Source organism: Penicillium diatomitis, assembly GCF_028827545.1.
Source record: "Penicillium diatomitis strain IBT 30728 chromosome Unknown utg000001l_segment0_segment0, whole genome shotgun sequence".
Classification (NCBI taxonomy): domain Eukaryota; kingdom Fungi; phylum Ascomycota; class Eurotiomycetes; order Eurotiales; family Aspergillaceae; genus Penicillium; species Penicillium diatomitis.
In genome coordinates this window covers 2,096,128-2,122,589 of record NW_026623173.1, presented here as the reverse complement: position 1 = coordinate 2,122,589, position 26,462 = coordinate 2,096,128, and the positions used below count along the sequence as shown (strand labels likewise).

General features: G+C 46.1%; 6 protein-coding genes across 6 annotated transcripts; 3 read left to right on the top strand and 3 right to left on the bottom strand.

The window, feature by feature from the left end:
- Nucleotides 1–483: 483 nt before the first annotated feature.
- On the top strand, nucleotides 484–1,809 carry N7539_000618 (putative aminotransferase; the record flags this gene model as incomplete). The annotated part of the gene is made up of 3 exons (XM_056930222.1): nucleotides 484–516; nucleotides 573–1,027; nucleotides 1,083–1,809. The coding sequence occupies 3 exons, from the start codon at nucleotides 484–486 to the stop codon at nucleotides 1,807–1,809; spliced, it is 1,215 nt and encodes a 404-aa protein (XP_056794515.1).
- Nucleotides 1,810–1,904: 95 nt separating this feature from the next.
- On the bottom strand, nucleotides 1,905–3,107 carry N7539_000617 (transcription factor domain-containing protein; the record flags this gene model as incomplete). Its single annotated transcript, XM_056930221.1, has 1 exon — nucleotides 1,905–3,107. The coding sequence occupies one exon, from the start codon at nucleotides 3,105–3,107 to the stop codon at nucleotides 1,905–1,907; it is 1,203 nt and encodes a 400-aa protein (XP_056794514.1).
- A 3,380-nt stretch (nucleotides 3,108–6,487) lies between these two features.
- Nucleotides 6,488–7,098, top strand: N7539_000616 (copper transporter family protein; the record flags this gene model as incomplete). The annotated part of the gene is made up of 3 exons (XM_056930220.1): nucleotides 6,488–6,632; nucleotides 6,775–6,904; nucleotides 6,957–7,098. The coding sequence occupies 3 exons, from the start codon at nucleotides 6,488–6,490 to the stop codon at nucleotides 7,096–7,098; spliced, it is 417 nt and encodes a 138-aa protein (XP_056794513.1).
- Nucleotides 7,099–9,687: 2,589 nt separating this feature from the next.
- On the bottom strand, nucleotides 9,688–14,836 carry N7539_000615 (transferase family protein; the record flags this gene model as incomplete). Its single annotated transcript, XM_056930219.1, has 6 exons — nucleotides 9,688–12,480; nucleotides 12,563–12,985; nucleotides 13,050–13,102; nucleotides 13,172–13,922; nucleotides 13,995–14,380; nucleotides 14,440–14,836. The coding sequence occupies 6 exons, from the start codon at nucleotides 14,834–14,836 to the stop codon at nucleotides 9,688–9,690; spliced, it is 4,803 nt and encodes a 1,600-aa protein (XP_056794512.1).
- A 1,034-nt stretch (nucleotides 14,837–15,870) lies between these two features.
- On the top strand, nucleotides 15,871–17,661 carry N7539_000614 (MDR family MFS transporter; the record flags this gene model as incomplete). The annotated part of the gene is made up of 2 exons (XM_056930218.1): nucleotides 15,871–16,197; nucleotides 16,288–17,661. 2 exons carry the CDS (start codon nucleotides 15,871–15,873, stop codon nucleotides 17,659–17,661), a joined length of 1,701 nt encoding a protein of 566 aa, XP_056794511.1.
- A 966-nt stretch (nucleotides 17,662–18,627) lies between these two features.
- On the bottom strand, nucleotides 18,628–20,459 carry crmC (siderochrome-iron transporter crmC; the record flags this gene model as incomplete). The annotated part of the gene is made up of 2 exons (XM_056930217.1): nucleotides 18,628–20,176; nucleotides 20,236–20,459. The coding sequence occupies 2 exons, from the start codon at nucleotides 20,457–20,459 to the stop codon at nucleotides 18,628–18,630; spliced, it is 1,773 nt and encodes a 590-aa protein (XP_056794510.1).
- Nucleotides 20,460–26,462: the final 6,003 nt, after the last annotated feature.

The window sequence follows — 26,462 nt, the reverse complement described above, 5'->3', positions numbered from 1 at the left end:
TGGTAACATGTTGGACACAAGAGTTGAGATGATCCGCTGTATGCTCACGTCTAATGCATTCTTAGAGGGAGAATCGTCGACAAAGCAAACAGATGGTCCATATCGACTTTCTATTCTCGAAAAAATCCATGCTTAGGTGTTAGAAGAGGACTGATAAAGGATGTCACGCGGGCATTACTAAAGTCTCCGCATCTATACCGTTATTCCATATCTTGACACAATAACCTTAAAGTTTGGAGGTGAGTGTGGAGTCTGGGGATTCCACGCATGACTCAAGTCCCTCTCAACTGAGCTGCCGAAATGGGTAATGGACCCGATCTGACCAATCGCCATGTTACTATGCAGGATCCACTGTCATGTCCTCAGGATATAAAGCGGATGGAGCTCGTTACTTACTTTTCTATTACAGCAAGATATTATTCCATATTGTGGTTTACTTTCCAGATTCTGCCTCGAGCCCTTCTCATTCAGCAGTTGTCAATAATGGTCAAAATCGACACGTTTGCTGTGGAGCGAGTGAGACACCCTCTGGTCCCCTCTGATTATGTTCCCTCTCGTACTAACGCCGTCAGTGGATGGACCTGTATGAAAATGATGCCACGCAAAATCTCGCCGAGACGTGTCGTGCGTCTGTCTCTCTGCATGATCTCCAGGTGTTATCTGGCTCTGAAACGGATCTTATAGACTATTCGCAGAAACAAGTCTATGGTGCCATCCGGGGGTCTAGCGTTCTCAGGTCGAACATTGCCCGGCTGTACTCGTCAAGAACCTCCGATCCTCTGCGCCCGGAAGATATCCTTGTCACAAATGGTGCGATTCAGGCTAATTTCCTGGGCTTGTATACAAACGTTGGCGTTGGAGATCATGTTATTTGCCAATATCCCACGTATCAGCAGTTGTACTCTGTGCCTCAATCTTTAGGGGCAGAGGTCAGTCTGTGGAAGTCCTCTGAAGACCAAGGCTGGCAGTTGGATGTGCAAGAGCTGGAATCCATGATCAAGCCCAACACGAAGCTTATCATTCTGAAGTAAGTCTCGCTGAAGGTGGACTTCATTTTCGCATGGGCTGACGAAGAGGTCCAGCAATCCACAGAACCCGACTGGTGCGGTCCTTGATCGAGAGATGCTGCAAGCTATCGTCGAGGTCGCCCGCCAACATGACCTGATTATTCATAGCGACGAAGTCTACCGGCCACTTTTCCACTCTCTTAACTCCAATCAACAAGATGGTCCACCCTCAATCCTTGATCTAGGATACGACAAGGTTGTTGCAACTAGCTCCATGTCCAAGGCCTTCAGTCTGGCTGGGATTCGGGTGGGCTGGATTGCCTCACGAAGTCCCGCAATGATTGAAGAATTTGCTTCTGCGCGCGACTACACAATCATCTCTGTTGGACAGCTTGATGATCGCGTGGCTTCTCACACTCTGTCCAGCCCAACAGTCGACAACTTGCTGGCACGCAATTATCAATTGGCGCGGCGAAATCTTGAGGACTTACAAGCTTTCGTCCGTGAATTTGCGTGGACCGTGTCGTGGACCAGGCCACAAGCCGGCACAACTGCTTTCCTCAAGTTCGCAAAAGAAGGACAGCCAGTGAATGACGTGATTTTGTGTGAGAGGTTGATGGAGACTCATGGATTGATGTTAGTTCCGGGAAGTCTGTGTTTTGGAAACGGACGTGACTTCAGAGGATATGTAAGAGTTGGGTATGTCCCCGAACGCGAGGTCATGCTGGAGGGCCTCAAAGCCCTACGAAGCTTTATGCGCGAGTGGTATGAGCACATTCCGGTGCAATCATCCTCAGCATGAGGTCGGGGCAGAGCGTTCCGTGAGCAATGTGTACAAAGCGACCTTCGTTTTGAGAAAATCAGGATACCATTCCCACATTCAGTGATACATAGAAGCTAGAACAGTATGAGCTGAAGCCCAAGTTGTTCAAGGTGAAGGTCCCAAGGTAGATGGCTACCGAATGTCCAATATTGACGTAAAACCTGTCTGGCCCTGGTAAAGTTACCCATGCCCCGATCCTGCATGTGCCCCATGCGAGTGAAGATTTCATTCTGTACCTCCCACTCTTCAGTCTCACATCCGGCGCTGAATACTGGCCAAAGAAGCAGTACGTTCATAGACGAGTCGGGCTCGATGAAGCGCAAGATATCGAGAATGTTTGCGACATCTGTCCTAACCTTGATATGGGCCTTGGGAAGCAGTTGCACCCGCCGGTGGAGGTGAAGTAGTGCAGCGTGGACAAAAGCAAAATGGGAGCAACGCAATTCAATAACGACACTTCCGCCGCAAGACAACGCGTCGTTCGACGTACGAGGCTCAAGGAATTGGTAAAGCTCCATTTCAAGCTCCTCGGCTTGGATCCTTGTTCCGCGCGGCAGTGCACAATCTGTTTCCACTGTTCCATGGGCGAGATGTCTTACCTCTTTGACCAGCTTTGATATTCTCGCCAGTATTGGCATTAGCCTTAACGAGTAGCCGCTAATACAATCAACATGCCAGCTAGTGTGGTCTGACAGCTGATCCAACGCGCCACTACCCGGACGATGAATGCACTCGCCGTGTACTCCCGAGAGCGCGGCCAGAACATCCATACTTCTGAACCACTTCACCAGGCATTGAACGTATGTGTCGTTCATCTTGTGATATGACATCCTTTCGTGCTCAAGAAACGTCATCAAGAGCCGTAATACCCCACGAAGGTGAGCGCGCCCTACGTCCATATCCCCATTACAGACATCATTTGTGCACAAAGCCATTGCAGTTGTGACAGTCTCGGCTTTCGTCGCCTGCTCCGGATCCAAAAGCGCTTCTCTGAGCCCGGATATGGCCAGACTGGTATATTTCAACAAGATAACCCTTGAGGCCGGGCTGGAATCGCGGACAAGCCGGCCATGATGGCTACATGAGCTAGCCAACAGCGCGTATAGAAGATGTGGCGTCTCCAAGGCGGCGCTGATCATCCTGCGGAGAAAGAACTCAGGTGCTGCCGGGAACAGCATTTGGGCAGTTTGCGTGGCGAAAATGTGCATCAAGAACCGTGATTCTTCCGAGAACAAAAACGGGGAATCATTGAGTAGGGGCTGGCGCACAAACTTCATTTGATCTCTAGCCCCTCGTGTGCAACTAGTGGCAGACGTCGCCAGCTCCACGAGACTTGCATGATCAGACTTTGCTTGCGGTCTTTGCCTCACTGGCATCCGATCGATGATCTTCAAGTCGTAACGACATCCTCGGGGATACCTCTGGCAGCGAGAACAAACTGGCTGATGCATGTCACACTTGGGATTGAAAGGGGACCTCTCAGTCAGCTTTAAGTTGATGGGGATCTATCTCTTTGCAGGCAGGTTTACCTTTACTTTTTTTCTCCGACATTCACTGCAACCATCCCGCCTCCTACGATGAGAAGAGGAGTGAGAATTCTCCCGTTCAGAGAGCAGCGGGATTCCTGGCGAGGTCGCCATGTTCCTTCAGGTTGTTCCCATCAACTGAGCGGAGAAAACACGGTCGCAAATTAAGTGGTACTCTCCCACGATGCGTGCATAGGCCTTCGAGATTCAGCAGTAGATGGCTAGATGCAAGATGCGTTTGGTTGTTTCGTCGTGCCAGATGACATCGAAGCGACCCACCATCTTCCTCTTTAAGGGCATGTAGGCGATCTGACCAATAGGTAGACCCGTGTGGATCCGCGACATGGCCTCATTCTTTGAAGATAAGTACCTCCTAAGAGTGGTAGGCTACAATAATCTGGACTCGAGAGCAGATACTCATTTGTATGAAGATCTGAATATGAGAAATAAATCCCTTCGAAGGTCGGCTTGCTCTTTTAATTCCATAATTACTAACGCTTCGATCAGTCCACTGAAACGAACACATTAAACCATTTGTGGGACGCAGCATAGTGCTAGAATGGGGGTGAATTTTTAGACATACAGGTCAGGTAAGGACGACGAAGACAGGGAGTTACCTTCCAGGCACCTGTCACCTACTTGATCTATTCTTATAAACTCGCGGCAGGAACTTAGCATTGAATACCTACCGCTCCTACGCACATTTTAGCACTTCATGAGGAACTGCTACCGTCTAGGCTTGGTCTTTGCTATATATGCTATTGGAACGGCTGACTAGGTGTGCAAATCCAGAAAAATCACCAAGCGATGTATTGCAAGGTCTACTGGATCTAATATAAGTAGTCAGATCATGCAAAAAGTGAAAAACATACAACAGTTAGGATTCGCATGTGGTCACCCACCATACTACTAACTAACCGGCGTGTGGCTTGAGTACGGCTGAGCGGACGGGAAGCCCTATTTTCCACACCCTATGGTCGTATGTGCTAAATTTTCTATGAGGCATTCCTATGACCCTTGATAAAAAGTCCGAGCCGAAACCAAACTGCTAGGCACTCTAGTAATCAAATTCGTCTCTTATAAAATGATGAAATTTCACGTATAATTCTGATGATCTAAGATAAGTAACGGTAACTAAGCCGTAGGTTTATAGGTTAACGATTTGAATCTGTTCTCATGTAAGTAAATCAGAAGTCTGATATGTAAGGGACCAAAAAAGCTAAAACATACAACAGTAAGAATTCGCATATGGTCACCCACCATACTACTAACTAACCGGCGTGTAGCTTAAGTACGGCTATTAGTAGCCTGGAGTGCCTTTCTGCCTTTGAATGTCGTCAGTCGCGCGACAAGGGGTGCTAAGCGTGGGTGTATTTTGAGAATGGTGCGAATCCCTCGCGAGAAAGAGCGAGTCTCACACCCCTCTCTCACTTCTTGCGCACTGGCCCCTCACTGTTGAGTGATGTGAGGCAAAAGAGATGGATTCTTCTAAGAGAGGACTACGTAGGGACGTCCTAAGGTACATCTGACGGATCACGTGTGGGTTATGTATACATAGTCTTGACGTTGTTCCGCGTCAGTGCCCCTCACAAAAAATGCTATCGTCTGTTGTACGCCAGCTTAGGAAAAGCTTCAGAAGGACTCATAAACTTTCATTCAACTGTCTGCGTGGTGTTCAAGGATCTCAAGAGCTGGAGAAAAGAGAAAGAAGAAGAAGAAGCTACAGTAACATCCCAAGTTTTTTAGGTGGTGCGCGTGGTTAACGGTATCTCCCCTCCGATACTGATTTCTTCTGCAGAAGAAATCCAAGCTCGCAATCCAAGTCCGCTAACTCCCGTCAACTCGTAACAGTACGCGTGGCACACGTGGTGGGTGTGTCCCGTCCTCCGAGACTGATTTCTTCTGCAGAAGAAATCCAAGTCCGCAACCCAAGTCCTCCTGTCATGTTCACAACAATACATATAACCTTGACTCCGCTCCCGCTAGGAGGACTCTTCGGAAGAAGTATAGGTAGCACGAGACTATACTAGTTATATAAAGGAGGTCTTCAATTAAGTTTTGGGTCGTGGCTCATTCCCCACGGATAATCGCGAGCGTGAGGATTTTGAAATCGAGTGTTTACCGTCTAACGCCAGCGCAGGTATCGTGGTACTGTTTCTGAATGACGGTATGTGAATTACTTAATGAATCTTTTCCCAAGTGTTGAAAATAGGCAGTGCCCAGTAGGAGAGTAATATTGTGCGAAGGAAGAAGATTACCAGCTCCTAAAGCTTTAGGCTACTTTCCATGATGTTTCGGCGCTTTCTAGCTGCGATTTTGGCTTCCACCCTCCGACAGAGCTCCTCTTGGCCACTAAATTATTTGGGTGAGTTTATGACATAGTACCGGAATGGAATGGGCCCGGAATTCCATTCACTGTGTGTTGGTAGCTGAGCCCTGGTTATAAGATGCAGGGCATGCTTGCCGAGGAATAGAGCGACGGACCCCATCCCTGGTATTGGAAAGGGCATGCTGGTGGTTGAATAGAATGGCCTTCCCCTTACTCCATAGCACGATAAATCTTTATCCCAGGGAATTCAACTTTGTTTGGTGAGATCGATTGTTGGCGAGAGTTCTTGCCGACAATGCAGAGCATTGCTCAATTTCTACCATGTATAGATTGAGCCAGCAATATGTGGGTTCGTGAGTCGGAGTGGAAAGAAGAATAACAAATGCTTCATGGAGAGCATACATGGATGCTGGACCGGTGAGATTGCTATGTAAACCGCATCGAACACAAATGTGATATGAGCAAATTTGCGCTTTGGAACCCACAGAAATTGGTCATCGTCGAATCATACACGAGACGGGAAGGAATCAGAAGCTTCAAACCTTGCAGCCAACTGCAGACGCACCCTATTTGAAGCATTATTCCAAGTCATGGTGCGCTGACTTACGCATCCTGTGATTGTCTTTGTCTTGGGACTTCACAAGAAGCTGTACTTTTATTCATCGCGTGACGGCGAACCATCCCAGGGCACAATATGAGGTGAGATTAATCCGTCAGAAGGCTCTATGCTTATTATTTCTTATATAGCTTGCAATTTTCCCACTTTTCATTCACTGCGCTCGTGCTAGAACCCGCCCGCAAGATGGATCATGTGAAGGGCATGATGGATCACAGTGAGCGTGCTAAACATGGCACTGGCGACACCGGGAACGGTACATATATGGCCATGCCAATGGTCTTTACCTTCAGCACTAAGGTCACAATCCTATTTAGCTGGTGGTCGACAAGTACGGTTATCTCATATGTCATTTCGCTGTTTTTTCTCATCCTTCTCGCTTTGTTCAACCGATTTCTTGGGATTTTGAAACTTCAGTTGGACAGAACACCAACTCATTCGCATTACAACCCATCCGATGTACCCAAATTAAGTTTACCCTCATGGTGTCGATCCTCATCCCCGCTTGGATCACTCGCTTCGCCCACATAGAAAATGGAACTGGTCGCAGGACATTATAGGTTCTATGCTGGAGGGCGTCCGCGCCTTTACGGGGTATGCATTGTATGTCTATGGCTCGCTAAATAATAACCGACACGCACTAATGATGATCCAGGATGCTTGCTGTGATGACATACAACGTCGGCATTCTCTGTGCTGTTATTATGGGTATCCTCATTGGAGAAGTGTTCCTAGGCCACTTTTCAATGCCGACTCCATCTTCTCGGTGGCAGGATAGAGTATGCCATGATGGTTAGAGCACAAGAGGAGTTTAAGGGCACTAATGCTTCTGGATCCAGAGAATAATTTTGATATCTATTTCCCCCGAATTTAAACCTGTGTATCAAGCTTCTGTGTAGCACCGTACGAAGTACTCGTGTATGGTGAGAACGCAGCGCTAGTTCTACTTTGTCTAGAACCCGCGCAAAGTTCCTCAAATAGGCAAACCAGGCTGACAGCACTCTTCCGATCACGCTCGACCGCCATCACGCATCCCCTACCGTGAATTTCCCACCTCAAAGGGAAATACCATTCTCCAGCCTCAGGTCTATTTAAAATGCCGGGGGGTCCATACTCCAGGGGCTGCGAATTTTCGGGGAAAGAGTTGAACATGTTTTAACAAAATCTGCTCCACTGTTCGCTTGCGTTGGGTCGAAAGCCCATATGCGAAGGTGATCGCTTAAGAGATACTTCGAATCAATCTACGTGTTTTCTCATTGGCCTATGCAAGCAAATGCCCTGGAATATTGAACACCCCATTTCGCACACGCTTCGATTCGCCTTGACGGGAGCGGGCATTGGCAGACAAAGAATACTGAAGATATTGATATCGGCGTAAACACTGAGCTCCTGGGCTAAAACACTTCATCGCGTGTCTTAGCGGCGAAATCACCAGCGGATAGGTTTCTACTCTCTGACTTATAGAATAGCTAGTTAATATTGTTGCGATTATGGTATCTGTTTGGAAATTTTTCAGTATGGTATTTATATCTTTCTTCATCGACACCCAGGTTTCTCTAGTGACCTCGTCTAATGGCTTTTGTTGGCCTCTCATTTCTAGATACTAATCAGAAAATCCGACAATCGAAATTGAAGCTAAAATTAGAATTGCTGTTTCAATGAGAGTTCATGGCTTTATGTCAATTTACCCCAATGGTAGTTCCTGGTTTGTTTCATCGAAATTTTTTGACAATATAGTCCAGGAAAGCATCATCAAGCATCTAAGTTGCTTTATGCGTAAGTGTAGGTCATGCAAGGGCCATCACGCGTCGAAGTTTCCTCAAATAAATTCAGGCAAAAGAAATAAGGCTTATAACGATCATATGAACAAGTCTCTACGGGTGGATGATGTGTATTTATACTGGAATGGGTATCTATCTTTCTCGGTAGCAAAGAGAAAGGTTGATTTTAATCGCATCAATGTTGTTCTTTGAGAGTATTGTTCCGGAAGTATGTGAAATTTCAGACGCATTCGATCAGTGAAACTCGATCGATCAAATAGCATCCGGCTATCTGATATCCCAAGGAATCCCCCAACGGTTACTTCGTTAAGTATTTAGTGGGATAGATATCAAGAACTTCCTGGTGGTTTTGACGGCCACATTGCTGCCCTGTACGGAGCAGACCAGATAGCATTTGATCAAGATTCCCGCCGAGGATTTGAATTTATACTTGAGTCTGACGCGGTGGATTGACGTGGCATACAGCCTGTGGCGGGCACCGATCGATGTTGGGAACCAGGGCCCCGACCACTGGATTCAGATGTTATAGGTCGTGTCATTCATCAAGGATCGTATCGAATTAGAAATAGGGAGATCGATAGTAAAGTTGACGAGCCGTAAGCTCAAAGCTGCCTAGACAAAGGGTGCCGACTATCCATGGTCATCAGACACCGTGTCAATCCTCCTGGATGATTAAAACGTGAACTATTTCAAGTTGACGCTGTTGATATCAGGATGAAAAATCTTTACATACATGCAGCCCGAACTTTATATGCCGAGAGTGGTCTCAATAAGATAGGATCGCTCAATCATATTGCCAAGAAGTAATATTTAAGGGAAAAATTATCGTCTCCTTCATGAGCCGAACCCTTCACCTCTTGGTCACCATACAAAAGTTTTCGTGGCACCTCGATTATGCTCAGCTACTTCACCGTGATACTCACCCCTAATAATCCTCCACCTACGCACGACCACTAATCATATTAAAGAGTTTCAAAGGATATAATAGCAATCCTCATGGTATATGGATTATCTTGAGACGAGAACATAGTAATGAAGAATGTAGGAAGGTTGCATAAAATATGAGGAACCCTCCCACATCTGAGGATCCCTACGTATCTGAGTTCCTCCACTATGCCATGTCTTGGGCCTTCCTCTTGATACTTAGTGCTCAGCCCCTCGCCAATTTTTGCCCACTGGGTAGATATCTGGAGCCGGCTATGAGCGCCCTGATCGGAGCAATCATTATGTCGGGTAAGCTCATTGATCCGCTCACTGGGCGCTTTGGTCCACTCATCGAGCACGTCGTTTAAGATTGGCAGTCAGCACTTGAAAACGACGTTTGGTGACACTTTACTAGAATTTTTCCGGTGAAGCACTCGTCTTTCGGCAGTTCAGGTGAGTTTCGAATGTGGACTATGATTGCGGTCGATGAAAGTTGCTTCACCCACCCAGCTGGGACTCGTATCATTTTTGCGGAAATACATCTCATGTATGTTAAAGAACAAGAAAATTTCAGAAAACGACAGCATAATTTTGATCAACATGGGCAGGTTAATCAACATGCGAATGTTGCAAATCTCCAAATCTCGCGGAATGTAAATGTAACAGAAAGTACTGAATCCATCAAGCCCCACTAAGAAGCTCAGCATACTTTGTAAACTCTCCGTCTGCTTGGAGCATGTCCAATTCCTCGGGGTGGGTACCAAAGACAAGTTCAATTCCCCCGTCCTTTCGGATAGGAAGAATGACCAGGAAGCGGAAACGTCCATTTCCACGCTCAAGCTGTGGTCTCAAGGATTCGGGCAACCCCCCATTTGCAAAGAAGGTATTGCCAAAGCAAACCTCATTGGTTGGAAAAAGCATCATATTCGAAATCATGGCATGCATATGCTCAAGGCCCATATTTGCTGTCGAAAATCTTTCGTGATTTGGCAAGGACTGAAGAATCGAAAAGGCGTCATGAACGACCGAAGGTGTGATGCGTGCGGCAGACTCACGAAGGACGTGTGCGACACGGCCAATGGTGGTTTGATCCGAGCACAGTGTCTCGATGGGCATTGTCGATCGATTGAGAATCAGCAGACTACCCATATATGTCTCGGGTAAGAGTTGAGAGAAGTAAGGGCGGCCGTCAGTAGGAACCTCAAGAATCGAAATTTCATCTGGCTTGAATGTCTCCTTCCGCATCTTGGTGGCGATGTTTCGTCGCATCCGAATCGCAGCCCGCCATAGGAAGGCCTGTACAATATCGCTAATCGAAGTGATAACCCCCTTCGCCTCGGAATCAGATATCACCTCTTGCTTCATTTTTGCCAAATTCTCGGGTCTTATCAAGAACAGGGTAGTTTTGAGGCACCGTTCAGCTCGTGGGAGCGGCCAGATATCGTGCAACTTGAAGTCTGGTGCAGGGGGCAAGTTCCAATCTCCAAGATCATTGGAAGAAGCTTCAAGCATCCTCTCTCGATCATCATCACGTGGGAAAAAAGGTAAATATCCCCATGTACCAGGGTCAATCTCATCTACTGGACGGGCCCAGCCTTCGATTTCGTGGATGATCCCTGGCAGAGCGTGGTTGAAACTCTCCGGATGATACCACTCACAGGTCGCGGCTTGGTCGCCCTGGAGATACCTGCAATTTTCAGCCCAGGCCTTGAGAACGACCATGACCCCAAGACCATCAAGACAACAGTGATTCAAGTCTACTGCAACAACACAGCCGCCGGAAATGAAGTTTACCTGCCCTGAAAAAATTTCAGCGGGGAAATTGGGAAACGGATCATCTCGCAGGACGACATCATCGGGGACAGCAGAAGGTGGGAAGCCGGCATCTTTCAATTGCTCAAACGATGGGAGAATATCCGAGAGGTCTTTATAGATCAGACGGTTCTTGGCAGTGTTTGCCATTGAAAGAGGTGGAACCGTCACACAAAGGTCTCCTTTTTGATATCTAATCTCTTGCTCGGAGCAATGCATCATTTTGCCACTGAGAGCAGGGATCATGTCAAATGTGCGATTGAGTCCTTCTTGGAGATTGGAAAACACTTGTTCATACGAAATTTCCTCGTGGATGGAGAAGTAGAGCATGATGCCCATACCGTGGTTTGGGTTCACGTAATCAAACGCGTTGAGGCGGAAGGACTGTCGTGCTTTATGCTCAGCAATCATGTTGCTCATACGAGAAGCATCGTCGACATGATCCTTTTCGTTCGAATTCCCCGATTCTGCAGCCTTTGCTTCTTCGAATAGTGCAGAAACTGTGGTAGCAAGATCCATAATCGTCGGATTGGCGTAGACGTGGCGAGGTGATATTTCATCACCCAGGCCTGTGGCTGCCCGGATTTTTTTGACGGCGGCGAAGACGCCGAGTGAATCAAGTCCAGCAGTAAACAAATCCGTATCTGAAAGCACGCTTTGGACGTCTAGAAGAGAGCTGGAAAGAATCTCTCGTATGGAGTTTTCGGTTGCCGCAGGCGAGCTCAGATCAAGTCTCACAGTTTGATCAATATCATCGTTGCGCGAGCCGTAGAATCGGTCAATGTACTCAGAATAGAGTTCTGATGTAGCTGCTCGTTTGATCGTTCTTTTATCTGTTCGTAAAAACGGCTTTTCAGGCAGTGCGAAAATGACGAAATCCTTGAGTAGTTGGTTCTTGTGGTGGGACATAGCATTAGCTATCTGAACCTTGGCCCAAATGCTGTCGAGCAGCTCCGGTGTCTTTTGACAAGAATCAATCAACTCAATGAGAAGGCCAGCTTGTGGTTTTCCAGTTCCAAAGATCAAACAGCCGACGATGTCGGGATGAGTGGTGATGAATGCCTCTGTTTCCAGGGGCGAGATCTTATATCCATTCGACAAAACCACAAGATCGTCGCTTCTTCCCTTGAAGGCCCATAGGTTTGGCTTGGTAGGATGTCGCATGTAAAGATCTTTGAAGTTGATCGAATTTTGATCCGGAAAAGTGTGGAAGATTCCTTGGAAAAGTGGCCAATGCTCGTTGCGATGTACCCAGTGCTCATAAACACCTGTTTCAAGCTCTTTGAACTCAAAGCCAGAGTAAGGGTGGAAGCAGAACCAGAACCAGTCCTCTCTCTCGGGCTTTAAATTCCCAATAAAGAGGCCTTCTGTGGTACCCGTCAAATTGAGAACTCTTACAACCTGGTTCACCTTCCCAGCGCTGACTGGACTAACCGGGCCTCCCGATGCGCAGATGAATTTGCTCGGACGTAGCTGTTCCAATATCTCGGGAGTCTCACCCAGTTCATCGACGAGTGAAGGGACCATGCTCCAGATATCGATCTTGACATCAATGGCTAGCCTTTCCACTAGGTTCAGGTTTGTTAGTACACCAACTGGTCCCAAAACGCAGTGGAGGTTGAAAAGTGCAGGCATCAAAATGTCCATGATGATTCCAGCGCCCTATCGACAATCTGGTCAGCTAATTACTACTTCCACGCCACTCGACGTGTCCCAAAACTTAGTAAGAGCGGACTCAACTTACGTGACTCATAGGGAAAGACGAATATATCTTGTCTCCTTCGTTCCAGTCCGAAGTCCAAGGAACCAAATCAGCAGTTTCACCCACCGGTGGTAAGATTCGGACTGCATCCATGGTACCAATGAGGCCATGAGACCAAGGAATGGGTTTGGGTAATCCTGTGCTTCCAGACGTATGCAAATAACAGAATGGGTCGTTTATGGCCTCTTCAAAAGTCTTCGTGTACGGGAAAGCCTCGATAGACTCGGTATCAAGGAGCTCTTCGAGCGTAGGAAGCAGCAGACATTTCATAGGCCGCTTGTGGAGAACATCCTTCACCATGGCGATTGGCGATGCATCAATTGCATTGACCCAAATATTGCAGCCCAACTTGTCAAGCACCGCCAGAATTCCGTCTGCATTATTCTTTGGCGATAGGAAGAGAGCCTATGGTGCGGAAAATTGGTAAATAGATACTCAGGTGGGCGTATTGCGATGATTGGGAAGATACCGAGTAGCCCGCTTTAACACAAGCATAAGTCAGAAGAACATGTCTGAGATCGTCTATATTAAAAAAGGATGTCAGAGACCAAGATCCAAAGACTGTAGGGGTTTCTGCCAACTCTGACATACGTGGACCAATATACGCCATGGGGCGAACAGATTCAGGCGTGCCAACCTGATCTTGCAGCCACCAGGCAGTCTTGTCTACTGCTCGGGTAAACTGACAAGCAGAAATTGGGTTGAGCTTGAGAAGGCCATCCGAGAGTGCGGCGAGAGAGAAAACGGTTGTCTCTGGCTTCGAAGCCGCAAGGTCATCCATTATCTGGGGAAGCAGCCTTCGACCGTATTCCGTCGCAACCTCGATCTTCGTCTCCTGATTTGATTGTATGTGAATCCCAAGTCCAGATAGGGAAGGAGAGGAGTCACACGCTGCCGATATGTTCGGGCTTGTCAAACCACTGTCGGTGTACTTGCTCTCAGAGCCAGGGATGGAACCATCACTAGAAGAAGTCGGAGAAGTTGGTGCATTTTTGAATGCCCCACTGACATATGCAGTGGCATTGATAGACTTGGGCGACTGGAGATAACTTGCCGTCAGGTCGGTGATGGGAGAATGCCCGCCATCGGACATTCTCTCCCGGTAATGACTGGGAACCCCATCGACATGAATCAATTCCAACCGACTTTCCTGATTGAACTCGCCCATCGGAGCACTAACCCATTCTCCATTGGCAAGATGGGCCACAGAACAGTGCCATGGGGTGGTATAGCCTGTTTTGGTATTCAGTAGACTGATAGGTATTTTGTCTCCACTAATGGACTCGTGGATTGAGAGCCGCAGGTGATGTGGAAAGGCGGCTTTGACGGCCCTGGCAAAGGACTATTCCGTCGAAATCAGTCTAGAGACCTTTCTCGTACATTGGAGTCAGTTGGTCGTCATGATAGTACGTACATATCCTCTTGCGAGCATTTGCTTGGCCAAATATTTGCAATCCCGCTTGTAACTGTGGGCAGAGCGACCCTCCCCTCGGGGAAAAATGTGCTGCAGATCCGATTCCAGGAACCGCTTGTAGCCGAGATACGTCAGTTTTTTATCTGGATTCTTGGCAATTTCCTCGTCAATGTCGAGATCCACCGTCCCATATTGGTTCAAGAGTAAGCGACGGAAGTTTGTACAGTTGGCAACATATACAATTTCGGTCAGGTTATCTGGAAGTGAGATACTGAGAAGATCCCGGATCCGCGAGAATAGGATGTTCTGGAAGCCTTTCTCGACAGCCATGCGCCGCAGGGCTTCTCCATACTGCCAAGTTTCTTGGTCTGAAATGCACAGCAAGTCTGTCATCAACCAGGCACATGTCAGCGGTGGTAAATCCCACTTGAAAATATCCACTCACCATTGTAGGTGATGCCGTCTGAGATAATTACAATCTCGGCACCCGGAGCATAGAATTGCTGTATAGAATTGCAAAGGGTGTTCAACCGGTCCAGTGCCAGTTCCTCTGCTTTATCTGGCAATTTGCCGAGTACCTTGTACACCTTGTTGGCAGACTTGAAAGGAAAAGCGGGGAGACACGCCTGCACACGAGCTCCATGGGCGACAAATTGGCCTATCAAAGAAAGGAATCCCTCTCCCTTCCCTTGCACATCGCCCGGTGCATATTCGAATTTGTTGAGTGCATATTGCAGGAAGACATCCAAGATCCGTCTGGATATCTGATCCACGTCACTTGAATATGGCTCATGGTCAATGGCAGGACTATCCACTTGTTCCGTGGACGGGAAAGAAGTCATGCTGTATCGATATACCCAGCGTGTCTGGATATCCAAACAATGTCAAAGTGATACAGAAGGGAGACAGAGATGCGATGAACAACGATAGATCAATGCAAGTCAGGTGGAGCTCTCGGAGATTTATTTACAGCGCAGTCAAGGGTCTAATCCAGCGGCATGGCCCGCATCTCAATCGGAAAGCCATGTGCTGGATGGAGACCCAAGTCCAGCTTTTGCATGCCCACTTGGCTCTTCGCCGACGTTGCAGTCATCATCTGACTCAGAATCAGACCCAGGAACGAATTGAAACTTATTTACTGAGCATAATTGAGCCGGTTAATGGTGAACTGAGAGGGATGTGCCCATCCTCTTCAGGCCACTATCTTTCAGGCAATTGTTCGGACCCGCCGTATAGAGCCGAGATCAGCGAGCCATTCCATGCAGTCCAAAAGGTCTGTGCCAACAGTCGTATGTAGAAAAAAAAGTAGCATTTTGACGGAGATTAGCCAGCCTAGGTGTTCGATTACTACTGTCAGCGTGTAACTGACGACAATTTGCCTGCACGCCTCCACCTGGACACTAGTACCAAAAGGAAGAAATTCGTCACGCCAATTCATACCTGCAGAGCTACATAACGTAAAAGGAAGGTGTATATACTTTCCTACAAAAAGTTGTGGAAGATTCGAGAGCCTGGAGCTAAGGTCTTTTAGTTTTCATCTTTGCTTAGAGGAGCAGGTTTGAGGGAATTTCCGCTGTTTCGTTGTGATCTTTGGATTGTACACTCCGAGGACCCAGACAAGAGAGTAATGAATACCATCAAAGTCGTAGGAAGGTTTAAATTGGAATATATTGGGCCCGTGCAGCGGAATAGTGCTAGCTCGGTGAAGAATGTTATATGCTTTTCAGTTTGTCGGTTCTCAACGAATCTCCGAAGTCTTATCGAAACGCATTCGACTGGCGTGTGGTGCCTCTGGATTGTTTGCCGTTCGAGGTACAGCATTTCAAATTATAATCATCACTTCAACCCTACCTCGTCTTCCCGTCCATCTTCCATCATGGGGAAAGCTCCCGCTCTTGAAGATCTCACAGCCAACGGGGACAAATCTGCTCCACGGGTAGATCCCGACGTTAGTAGTGTTGAAGCTCCAGACTCCAACAAAGAGTCGCAGTTTCCTCCTCTGGGTCAGGTCATCATCATCGTTCTGGCAATCTACCTAGCTGCCTTCCTGGTAGCTCTGGATCAAACTATCATCGGAGTAGCGATTCCAAAGATCACGGATCAATTCAAGAGTCTTCCAGATATTGCCTGGTATGGCAGTGCCTATTTCCTGACTTCAACTGCTCTGCAGCCCTCATATGGCAGAATTTATAAGATTCTCAATGTCAGTCATCCTGCTGCAGATTCAGTCTGGCAGTTATTGGGATTTCTACCATGCTGCTAAATATGAAAACAGTCTTCTGACCTCTCTTAGGTGAAATTGTCTTTCTTGACTGCAGTGGGCATCTTCGAGATCGGATCCTTGATCTGCGGCGTGGCGCCTTCCAGCCCCGTCTTGATCGCCGGTCGTGCAATCGCAGGAATCGGGGTTGCTGGCATCTTTTCTGGCGCTTTGGTCATCATCTCCATGACGGTGCCTCTTCCCAAAAGACCCCTTGTCTTTGGTATCTATGGCCTTGTATGGGGTGTTGCCTCCATTGTCGGTCCTCTCCTTGGTGGAGCGTTCACGGATGGTCCGTCGTGGAGATGGTGCTTCTACATCAACCTTCCAGTGGGCGGCATTTCAATGGTGGTCGTCCTTCTTTTCCTTCGCTTGCCGAGCAACAATCAGGCAACAACTTGGTCTCGCATTGCTCAAGAATTGGACCTGATCGGTGCGAGCTTGATTATTCCAGCGGTCATATGCTTGATTCTCGCATTACAATGGGGCGGAAACTCCTACGCTTGGGGGAGCTCTCAGATTATCGGACTTTTCGTCGGATTCGGCCTCTTGATTCTTCTTTTTGCGGCCTCTCAGGCTTGGATCACTCGGCGAGACGAGAAAAATGGGGCCATTAGCAAGAGGACAAGCGCAACCTTGCCACCTTCGATCCTTGCGAAGCGTTCCATTTGGTCTGCTGGACTATTTGCGTTCTTCTTTAGCGGCGGATTTTTCCTTCTGGTCTACTATCTCCCTATCTATTTTCAGAGCGTCAGAGGGTCATCCGCAATGACCGCTGGTCTTCAGCTTCTGCCATTCATGCTTACGACAGTGCTGTCATCCATCATTGTGGGGGCGATGGTGACAGCAGTCGGTTATTATACCCCTTTCTTGATTGGCAGCACTGCTATTTGTGCTATCGGAACGGGCCTGATCACCCTTTACGATGTCGATATGTCTACAGCCAAATGGATTGGCTACCAGATTGTCGTCGGGGCGGGTATTGGTGCGGGTCTCCAGATCCCAATGACCGCCGTGCAGACAGTATTGAGCCCTGAGGACATCCCTGTGGGAACTGCCAGTGTCATGTTTTTGCAAACTTTGGGGGGCGCTATCTTCATCGCGGTGGGCCAAGCAGTCTTTCAGAATGGCTTGCAAGCTGGTATTCGCGCATACGCCCCCCGGGTCAATCCAAGCGCCATTCTCAATGCGGGAGCTACCGAGATGAGGCACGTGTTGGCAAATTTGGGCCAACTCGATCAGCTGGACGGGGTGATCAAAGCTTACATGAACGGATTACGGGATGCTTACCGCGTTAGCCTGGCTTTATTACTTGTTGCATTTGTGACTAGCTGCTTTTTGGAGTGGAAGAGTGTCAAGAAAAGCGATGCGACTTTAAACGACGATACAACCGCTGTGTCTGCCTGAAATGGTCGCGAACTATACATATTATAGGCAGTCATTCTATATTTTGATGTCGATAGTTCGTTGAAATAGATTTAAAACATTCTTTTCCCGGAATTAGCTAGTCTACCTAGAAAAGAAGCACCTAAGGTATAAGAAGACCAGACAACACAGATCGAGCATCTCGTCATCCATCAAGGATGCGATACCAAACCGAATACATAGTTCGAAGAAATGAAAGTGGGGAATAAAGAACATGTGATCCATATTCTTGATTTGCCCCATATTCAGGATGGCTCTCTGAGCTTTCTAGGCAGTACTTTTCTTCCTTTTGAATTATATTGAAAGGATGTGAGCGAAATTGAGCAGATTTCTGCAGGTAAGTGGGGCCAGTTTCAGGGACAAGGAGAAAAAAGCATTGACACTAGACACGAGTATAATTCCGCCGCTACTGTAGAATTATCGCTAATCTGAATGGGAACATATTTACCGGCTGACAAGGTTTGGGTGAGAAAGCATGGGCACGAAGATGCGCCTCCATTTGTGCTTGCTTTGTGCGAGGTTACCCAATGTATGGCCGCGTTGGGCCAACTAGTAAAGGGAGTACAAAACTGCCAATTACCCAGATGGTGAGTTAAGTACTTAATTTAGTCACTTGCATTGTGATCACTTTTCAAGTTGCAGTAACCATGTACACGCGTTAAAATAAGCTATGGACGATTCTTTCGCAGTACCAACTTTGAACATTGAGTGTAGGAGCTCAATGCGCACTGTGCTCTGATAAACGCGGTACCTTCAATTCTTTCTAAGACGAAGTCATCTATTAGAAAGCAATATGCATGTGGCCTCAATTGACATTCATTAATACTGCACTTCTCACAACTGGTCCATGCAAGTTCCTGAATGGCTTCGTCGAGTTTTCGCAATGTCTTCCTTCTCCTACCCCATCCATGGTACTCCTAACCACGTAACAATGATTCAAGTCTTTGTTTAGATAACGGTGCCCTTCACCTGCTTTCTGTCGACATTATAATTCTTCCAGATGGCAATCGCGGGGAAAGCAAGAACGACGAGACATGCGGCCGTGATGCACTCGTACTTTTGGCTGTAAGCCCAGGCGTAATTAATCGCATCTCGCGTCTCACTGCCCGGAGGATACATCAGCTGGGCTGCCGATCCACCAGCGTAGATAGTAGCATAATTCGCCTTGGCCGACTCTGGAAGGGCTCTGAGCAAAGCTTGAGGGAAAGTATTGGCATATATGGCACTCGCCACGGCATATCCGATGGCCCCGCCAACACTCGAAGACAAGCTGATAAGAGCAATCATCAATGGGACGCCGTTGCGGTCAGCGGCAGCCATGACAGCCATCTCATCTCCGATCACGAGGGTTCCACCCCCAACAGCAATGAAAATCTGACACATCACTAGGTAACCAATGTCACTTTGGGAGCCTCGGAAATGGATCATGAGAGCTGCGCCAAGCATGAGGAATGGTGCACCGAAGAAGAGGCAGACATTCTTGAAGTATTTGGTTTTGCGAATCCAAATGCCGAACAGCACCGCCCAGATGGTCGATCCAACGCCGTAGATCTGCGTCATGTATCCTGTCTTGGAGGTATCGAGGTTGTATACTACCTGAACGTAGTAGTAAAAGTATTGATCCCACGTGTAGTAGTTGAAGAAGATGATGGCTGACAGGATACAAGCTCCCAGAACTGTGCGCTTTTTGAATAACTCCCATTTGATGAAGGGAATTCTGGCAAAGTGGCACTCCCAGACAGCGAACACTGGGAAGAGCAGTAGTCCGATAACGACCATGGCGATAAAAGTTGCTGAAGAGTACCCGGTAAACCCATATGTCTTGAGGCTGAAGGGCAGGAGGAATAGGATGAACGCCGCCATGAGAATAAGAGCCCCGACAATGTCGAATTCGTGCACATAGTGAATGATTGACTGAACCTTGGACCGGTCAGTTTTGACATGCTGGAAAAGTCCCAGCTTCTCGGCCTTGCGTTGGTAGCCTTTGAACACGACAGCGAGCGGGACAAAAACAGTCAAGGTAATAATAGCAAAACAGCCATACGACCAGCGCCATGTCGAGTGAGCGACGAATGCCTGAGCGGCGAGGGGCCCAACAAAGGCGGTACAGATAGTTGGCGTGCCAATAAAAGCATAGACAAAAGCACGATTCCTCAATCCGGACGCATCGGCGACGAACACGGTTAAAATGAAATTCAGAGCCGTATAGCCGATCCAGTACAGAGTGTAGCCAGCCGCAAAGCCATTGGGGCCGTTGCAGGAGGCGACCACGATCAGACCAAGGATGAAAACCATTAAGAATGTCAGGAAGCCCTCCGTACGGCCCCAGAGGTTGAGAGTCTTCGCAATGGGAAGTTGAAGAACTCCGCCCACGATTGTCGACACAATATACGCTTGGGAGATTTGAGGGGCGGAAGCAAAGTTGGCGTATGCGTAGTAGATCATGTTATTGCTGACTGAGGATTGCATCGACAGAACGAAGAAGCACAGCCAGATCCTGCAAATTGAGACTCGGCGTTAGAACATGGGCTGTGATAGCATTTGGGAAACGGTTACCAGGCATATGTGCTATAAAGGCCCTTCTTAGACCACACCAAGGCTGCGGCTTCGGCTTTCTGAACTCCAGCCTGAGCGTCATGGGTGATCTGATCAGGATGCTCGAGCACTTCTCTCTCGTCCCTCTCTTCTAAACTTTGAGCGTCGGCATCCGCTCTTGCCTCCGCGGTCGCCGTGCGTATGTTGACATCGTCCTTCGCCTTGTCTGAATTGCGAAACGCCATTATGTTTGGCTGGGTTGTGGCAACCGTGAGGACAGGGTAAGACAATGGTTGTAATGACAGAAAGAAAGAAAACAGCGTGCAAGCGATCAAGAACGCTTGGCTTGCTGTGAAATAAGCGCACATAAGTTAGGGAAAGTCGTCCATATTGGACCAAAACGTAACTATATAATCCAGGATTCCAGGGCTAGACTTGAAAGGTCGCCAAGTGGGGACAATGTGGGTGATTACTTCCTAAGTTCATGCCACTTGTCGCAGGTCTGATCCCATTCTCCGGCGTGAGACTGCAATGCACTCAAATTCGCGCGGACACTAGCCTTGTCCGTTTTTGCACGGCATGTGATTCTGCCACTCACCACAGTCCATAGCTTAGGTAGAATCTCTCCCCTTCAGCAATATCATTCCTCATCCCTCTCACACATCGATACTGCTGCCTCTACCGTAGCCGTATCTTATCAGTCCGGATAGGCTATAGTGACTCCAGCCTCTTGAAAAGTCACGTCCTTCCCTAGGCTCGTTCTTTTGCGCCTTTGTTTTTTCTTTTTCTTTTTCTTTTTTTTTTGAGAAACAGCGTTCGAACTCGTGGAAAACGTGCGAAAGCCAGGGTTGTTGATTATCATTGGCTCGATTCGCGTTGGAAATGGCTGTCCAATGGTGCATGCCAGCATGGCTTTGTGCACTTTCAGACAAGCGGGTATTTCCGTACACTAACACGGGTGGATATAGAGAGGTAATCATCCTTGAGTCAATTTAAGATCCTATTGTGGCGTGATAAATCGCTCGTCGACAGGATCGCGAACCTGAGGATGTACTTAAGGAAGATCACGCGGATGCGGAATATTTCGTCACTTCTCTTTGAAGCCGGTAATCCTTGGATTGACAGTCGTAGCTACTAGTGGTAGATTGAAGTTGTGTATCTCGTGCACCATGACTTTAGTTACGATTGGAGGACAATCTCGTCCTGTCGCGCCTGCTAGGATTTTTTTACTTAGGGATGGTCTGGGTTCTGCAGTTTCGATATGTACGAGAGGCCCGGTGATTCTAGATTCTCTGGCCGTGAACAGAAACTACGTACCGTGTCTTGTGTCATTTTCGACGTGAGGCATCGACGCAATATCACAGTCCATGCAAACCAACCCAGATGTTGAGAACATAAGAGAGCTACGGACTGATTTCTTCTGCAGAAGAAATCAGTAGCGGAAGGGAGCGACCGTGATCACGTGACCCCGGGTACAGACTTGGATTTCTTCTGCAGAAGAAACCAGTATCGGAGGGGAGATACCTGTTGAGATAGCTTGGTGGTCAGGCGTGTCACCAGCGTGGTGCGCGCCCACGCACACCACCTTCGTAGCTTAGATAGGCACCTCTTACTAGATATAATCTCACCATTCCTTTCTCCCCTCTTTTAGGTCTGCTACGTTTTCCCAGTAGCCTCTAATAGGTTATGAGCCCTGCTTAGCGTATAAAGAGTGAGGTTATTCACATTTCCTTACTACCTAGGTATAACTTATATAATAACCTCTTTTTCCATCGTTTTTCGGCGCGTTTTACGCCTTCTCCAGAGTACAGACTTCGCACCTCTTTACGACTTAACGATCCTTACGCATCGAATACGGCTACCGAAGCTATCGTATCGAATTATCGCTAAAAGTCCCTCCTTCGGCTCTAACGCCTTTTAAAAATATACAAAATCCTTCTAGCTTCTACGCTATTTTTAGAGCTCTTACGCTCTTTACCTACGTAGCGGTATATCGCCGTAGCAGGCACGCCTATATAGCGGCACTTCGCCGTAGTAGGCTTACTATATAATATACCTTCGTTATAGTAGACCTTATATCTTCCGGCTCTTACGCTATTTAGAGCTTTTAAGCTATATATCACCTATGTAGTAGTACTTTATTATAGTAGGATTAATATATTTATAATATTTAATATAGTTTCCGATCTCGAGGCTTATAAGGCGGCTAAAACCTTCGCCGAATTAGTTCCTACGCTTAAGGGAAGAGCTAACTTCGAGAAGTAGAGATAGGGGCTTTAATTTGTTACGGATAGCCTAGACGAAGACCTATAGTCTATTATTACTAGTAAAATAATATACCCTATTTAAGAGCCTCGTAATACTCCTATAGAGGAAGCTATTTAAAATATTCTTTTCGCTTAACTTAGACGAGAGCCTACCGAAGAGGAATTTAATAAGTAGATTAATAAAAATATAACTTAACTAAATAACCGATTTCACTAGTTTCGCCGTAAATATACGCTTACGAAATACCTTATCTATTATATACTTAGCGATTTAGCTCGTAGCTTTATACGCGATTATAAGGATTCTTATAAAATATTTCTTCGAATTAGTAATACGTACGGTACTAGTAACTATACTACTTTAAGCTATAGGCTATCTTCGTTAATTAAGCTTATATATACTAGGGGTAATCCGTATAATTTCGTTACTAAATAGTAAGCTGCTCTAGACCTTACGAATTTAGCCGTTCTAAATATCCTATTACTACCTAAATAGGCTCTGGCTTATTTCAAGCTTATAATTAATAGCTACTAAAGTATAAAAGGTTTCTTAAATATATATAAACCTCTAACTAATCCGGATAGTATAACGCATAGGCAATAAGTCAATAGTCAACTAGCTAGTCGGTTAACTAGTTCGTGAACAGACTTGGAGTGTGGAGTTGGTTAGATAAGTCAACTAGTTAGTCACTGTGAACTGGTGAGTTCACTGACTAGTTGGTCAGCCGACTGGCGAGTTGGTATTAACTAGTAGGTTGGTTGGCTAGTTGATGGATGTGGACTTGGGGAGTTGAGGAGGGGATCATATAATCGATGTTTGCGTTTATAAGATCAGATATTTACCTACGCGTTATTAATAGAAGCCTTACGCGTATGTGTGCGCTGGAGCCTAAGGATTGTTTGCCTTTCGGTTTACTTCTGTAGAGGAACCTTCTATCCGGGACTTTCTATAAGGATTCTGCCGCCTTATTATAGCCCCGCCTACGATAGGTATTTAAGGTAGTACTTTACCTTCCTTATTTCTTCCTTTCCTTTTTCCCCTTTATCTTAGTTTTCTTCGTTATATAGGATATAGTTACTTTACCTTCTTCCTTCTATATATAGGTTCTCGTAGCTATACTGCCTAGGAGTTATATAAAAACTAAGACCTTTAATATTCTTTTTGCCTTTATACGATAGACCAGCGCTTACTACGAGTTATTAAGTCTTTATATATTACCTTCCCTTATTTTTCTCTTTTCCCTTTAAACGATCGATACGGTAGTACCTATTAATATAGTATATCTAGGTATTAATAAAGAACCCGGTTAGGGAGAGTCGCGTAGTATACGTCGATAGAGCTCCTTAGCCGGATCTAACGATCTTCCCCGTGAAGACTATAATATACGTTTTATTTAGATTACGCCTTAGCTAGATAATCTACTCGAGTATTTACGCGATAGAAAACTTAGCCGTAAAAATTTTATCGACTTAGTATACGACGAACCTAGGTTTATATTCGACTTAATACGGGATATATAGCGAGCGACGGTCGATTACTTATATTATCTCGATAACGAAGTAGAGGAATAACGCGGATAGCTCGCTATAGCTACCGCTAAGGTAGTTAAACTAATAAACTAGAAGATAACGAACGACGAGCTCCTCCGTAAGTCCGAGAAACGTACCGATCTTAACGCTACTACTATTAAGCTTTTATAGATAATCCTCTAGTAGATCTATACCTCCGCCGATCGAATCGAAACGAGCCGTCCTATACCTCCTACTAACTAACGCGAGTAGCGTAAAGCTACTATAGATACTACTATAATAGGCTGCTCCGATTCTATATACGCTATACGTAAATTTAAGATCCCCGATCTACCCCTACTTACCAATAGAAAGGAAATAACTTAGGAAAACTAGAAGATCGCGATAGAGCGTAAGCTATATAGTATAGGGCTAGATCTTACCGATCTCTTAGCTTTAGACTATACTTGCTCTTAATACAGAGGTATAGCCGAATAGAATATTAATTAATATATAATAGATATAGCCTCCGAGCGATACTAGAACTATAACGATCTCTTTAAGTACCTTAGATCTATCTTCGGCGACTATAATAAAGCTATACGCTCTGAATAGGATTTCCAAAACTTAGAGATATAGGGTAGCTAGTTATTTAGCGACTTCCTGTCTTAGTTCTCTTACCTCTTCGACGCCGGCGAACTTATTATAGGCGAGCGCTAGAAGAAGTACGCCCTCTGGAACCGCTTAACTCCCCGACTTCGGGAGATTATCGATATCGACTTAATCGATAAACTCCTTATATCCTTTACCGAGTTTAGCTATAAGATTAGAAAGAAGTATAATACTCTTTATCTAAGTAGCTAGATCTCCGCTTAGCGACGTAGCTAGACTACTAATAATAAAAGTACCGATCTATCTAGAGCGTCGAAGGCGCGTTTCTCTAAGAAGTCTAATAATAAAACTACTACTATAACTTCGGTATCGTCTAGTACTACGCCTCGCGAGATAAAGGTAATCCTAGTACCTAACGCTAAGAGTCTAGATAGAGAGACCCGTACCCGCTATATAAAGGAAGGATGATACTTTAGATACGGATAGACCGGATATATATCTTCTAAGTATCCTAGTAAGGAACGCGCTACTTTAGTAGCTAAGGTATTAGTACCTAACCCTAGTTATATAGAAGAGATCTCTGAACCCTCCGAGGCGGGAAAAGCCTAAGCCTAGAATAAGTCTCCCTTCTAGGTATAAGTATTACGAAAGTAGTTATATCTTTAGATTTATATACGGTATTAGGAAATAACGAATAATTTACTTTTCTAATTATACTTATATCTAATAGTTAGTTAACCCGTATAACTACTTTACTCGATACTAGAGTAATACCCTATACGGCTATCGATAAAGGATTAGCCTATACTATCCGAGATATTTAGAATATTCTATAGATATCTTTACCCTAGCTAGTAAAGATAGAGGGATATAATAGGAAAGGTAGAAACGCTATTACCTATATAATCGTTCTAACTCTCTAGATCGACGGACGACGGTTTTATTAGATACCGTTCCTTATTACCGGTTTAGGTTATTACTATATAATTATCGGACGAGCCTAGTTTACGTATTATTAAGTATTATTAGATTATACGAATCACCGAATCTAGTAGCCTACTAAAGTTACTATAGTAGATAAGGTAGCCGGGAAACTAACTCTAGAGATCCCCCTACCGGTATTAATACGTCCGTAGGTTATAAATTAGAAATATTAGGCGTATACCGAAGCCTATAACCGGGAAATAGAGCGACTAATCGAGTAGGAGCGGATCGATAGATCTCGGGTTACTTTAACTATATATAACGCCGAATATCGACTTCCTAAAGAGTTCTTAAGTAATTATATACGAGCCTATAAGGTATTTAGCTATATAACGGCCGGGGATAGAGAACCGGTAGTCCTAGCTCCTTAACTATCTCGCGTAGAATTAAATACCGTATTTCTAAGTCCCGCTCGAGCTTTTATTAGTCGAGTAGGGTTTAAACGCTATATATAGGCTAAGGATACTAAAGTATTTATTACTACTCTTAACGAGATCGACGCGGTAATTACGGAACTAGCTCCTAGGAACGAAGTAGTTACGGAGAAGGAGTCTATTTAATAGTAAATTCCTAAGGTATACTATAATCTATAGGAGTTCTTCTCGTAACGTAAGTCCGATATTCTACTACTATATCGGGGCCTATTCGACTATAAGATCCTCTTTAACGGAGAGTGGAGACTAGGCCGTTACCCCCTCTATAAGATAAACTAGGAGGAGCTTAAAGTAGTTCGAAAGTACCTTTTCGAGAACTTATAAAAGGGCTTTATCGTTCCGTCGAAGTACCCCTTCGCTTCTCTAATCCTAATAGCGAAGAAGGTAGATAGCGGACTACGCTTCTGTATAGACTACCGATAACTAAACGTAGTTATAGAAA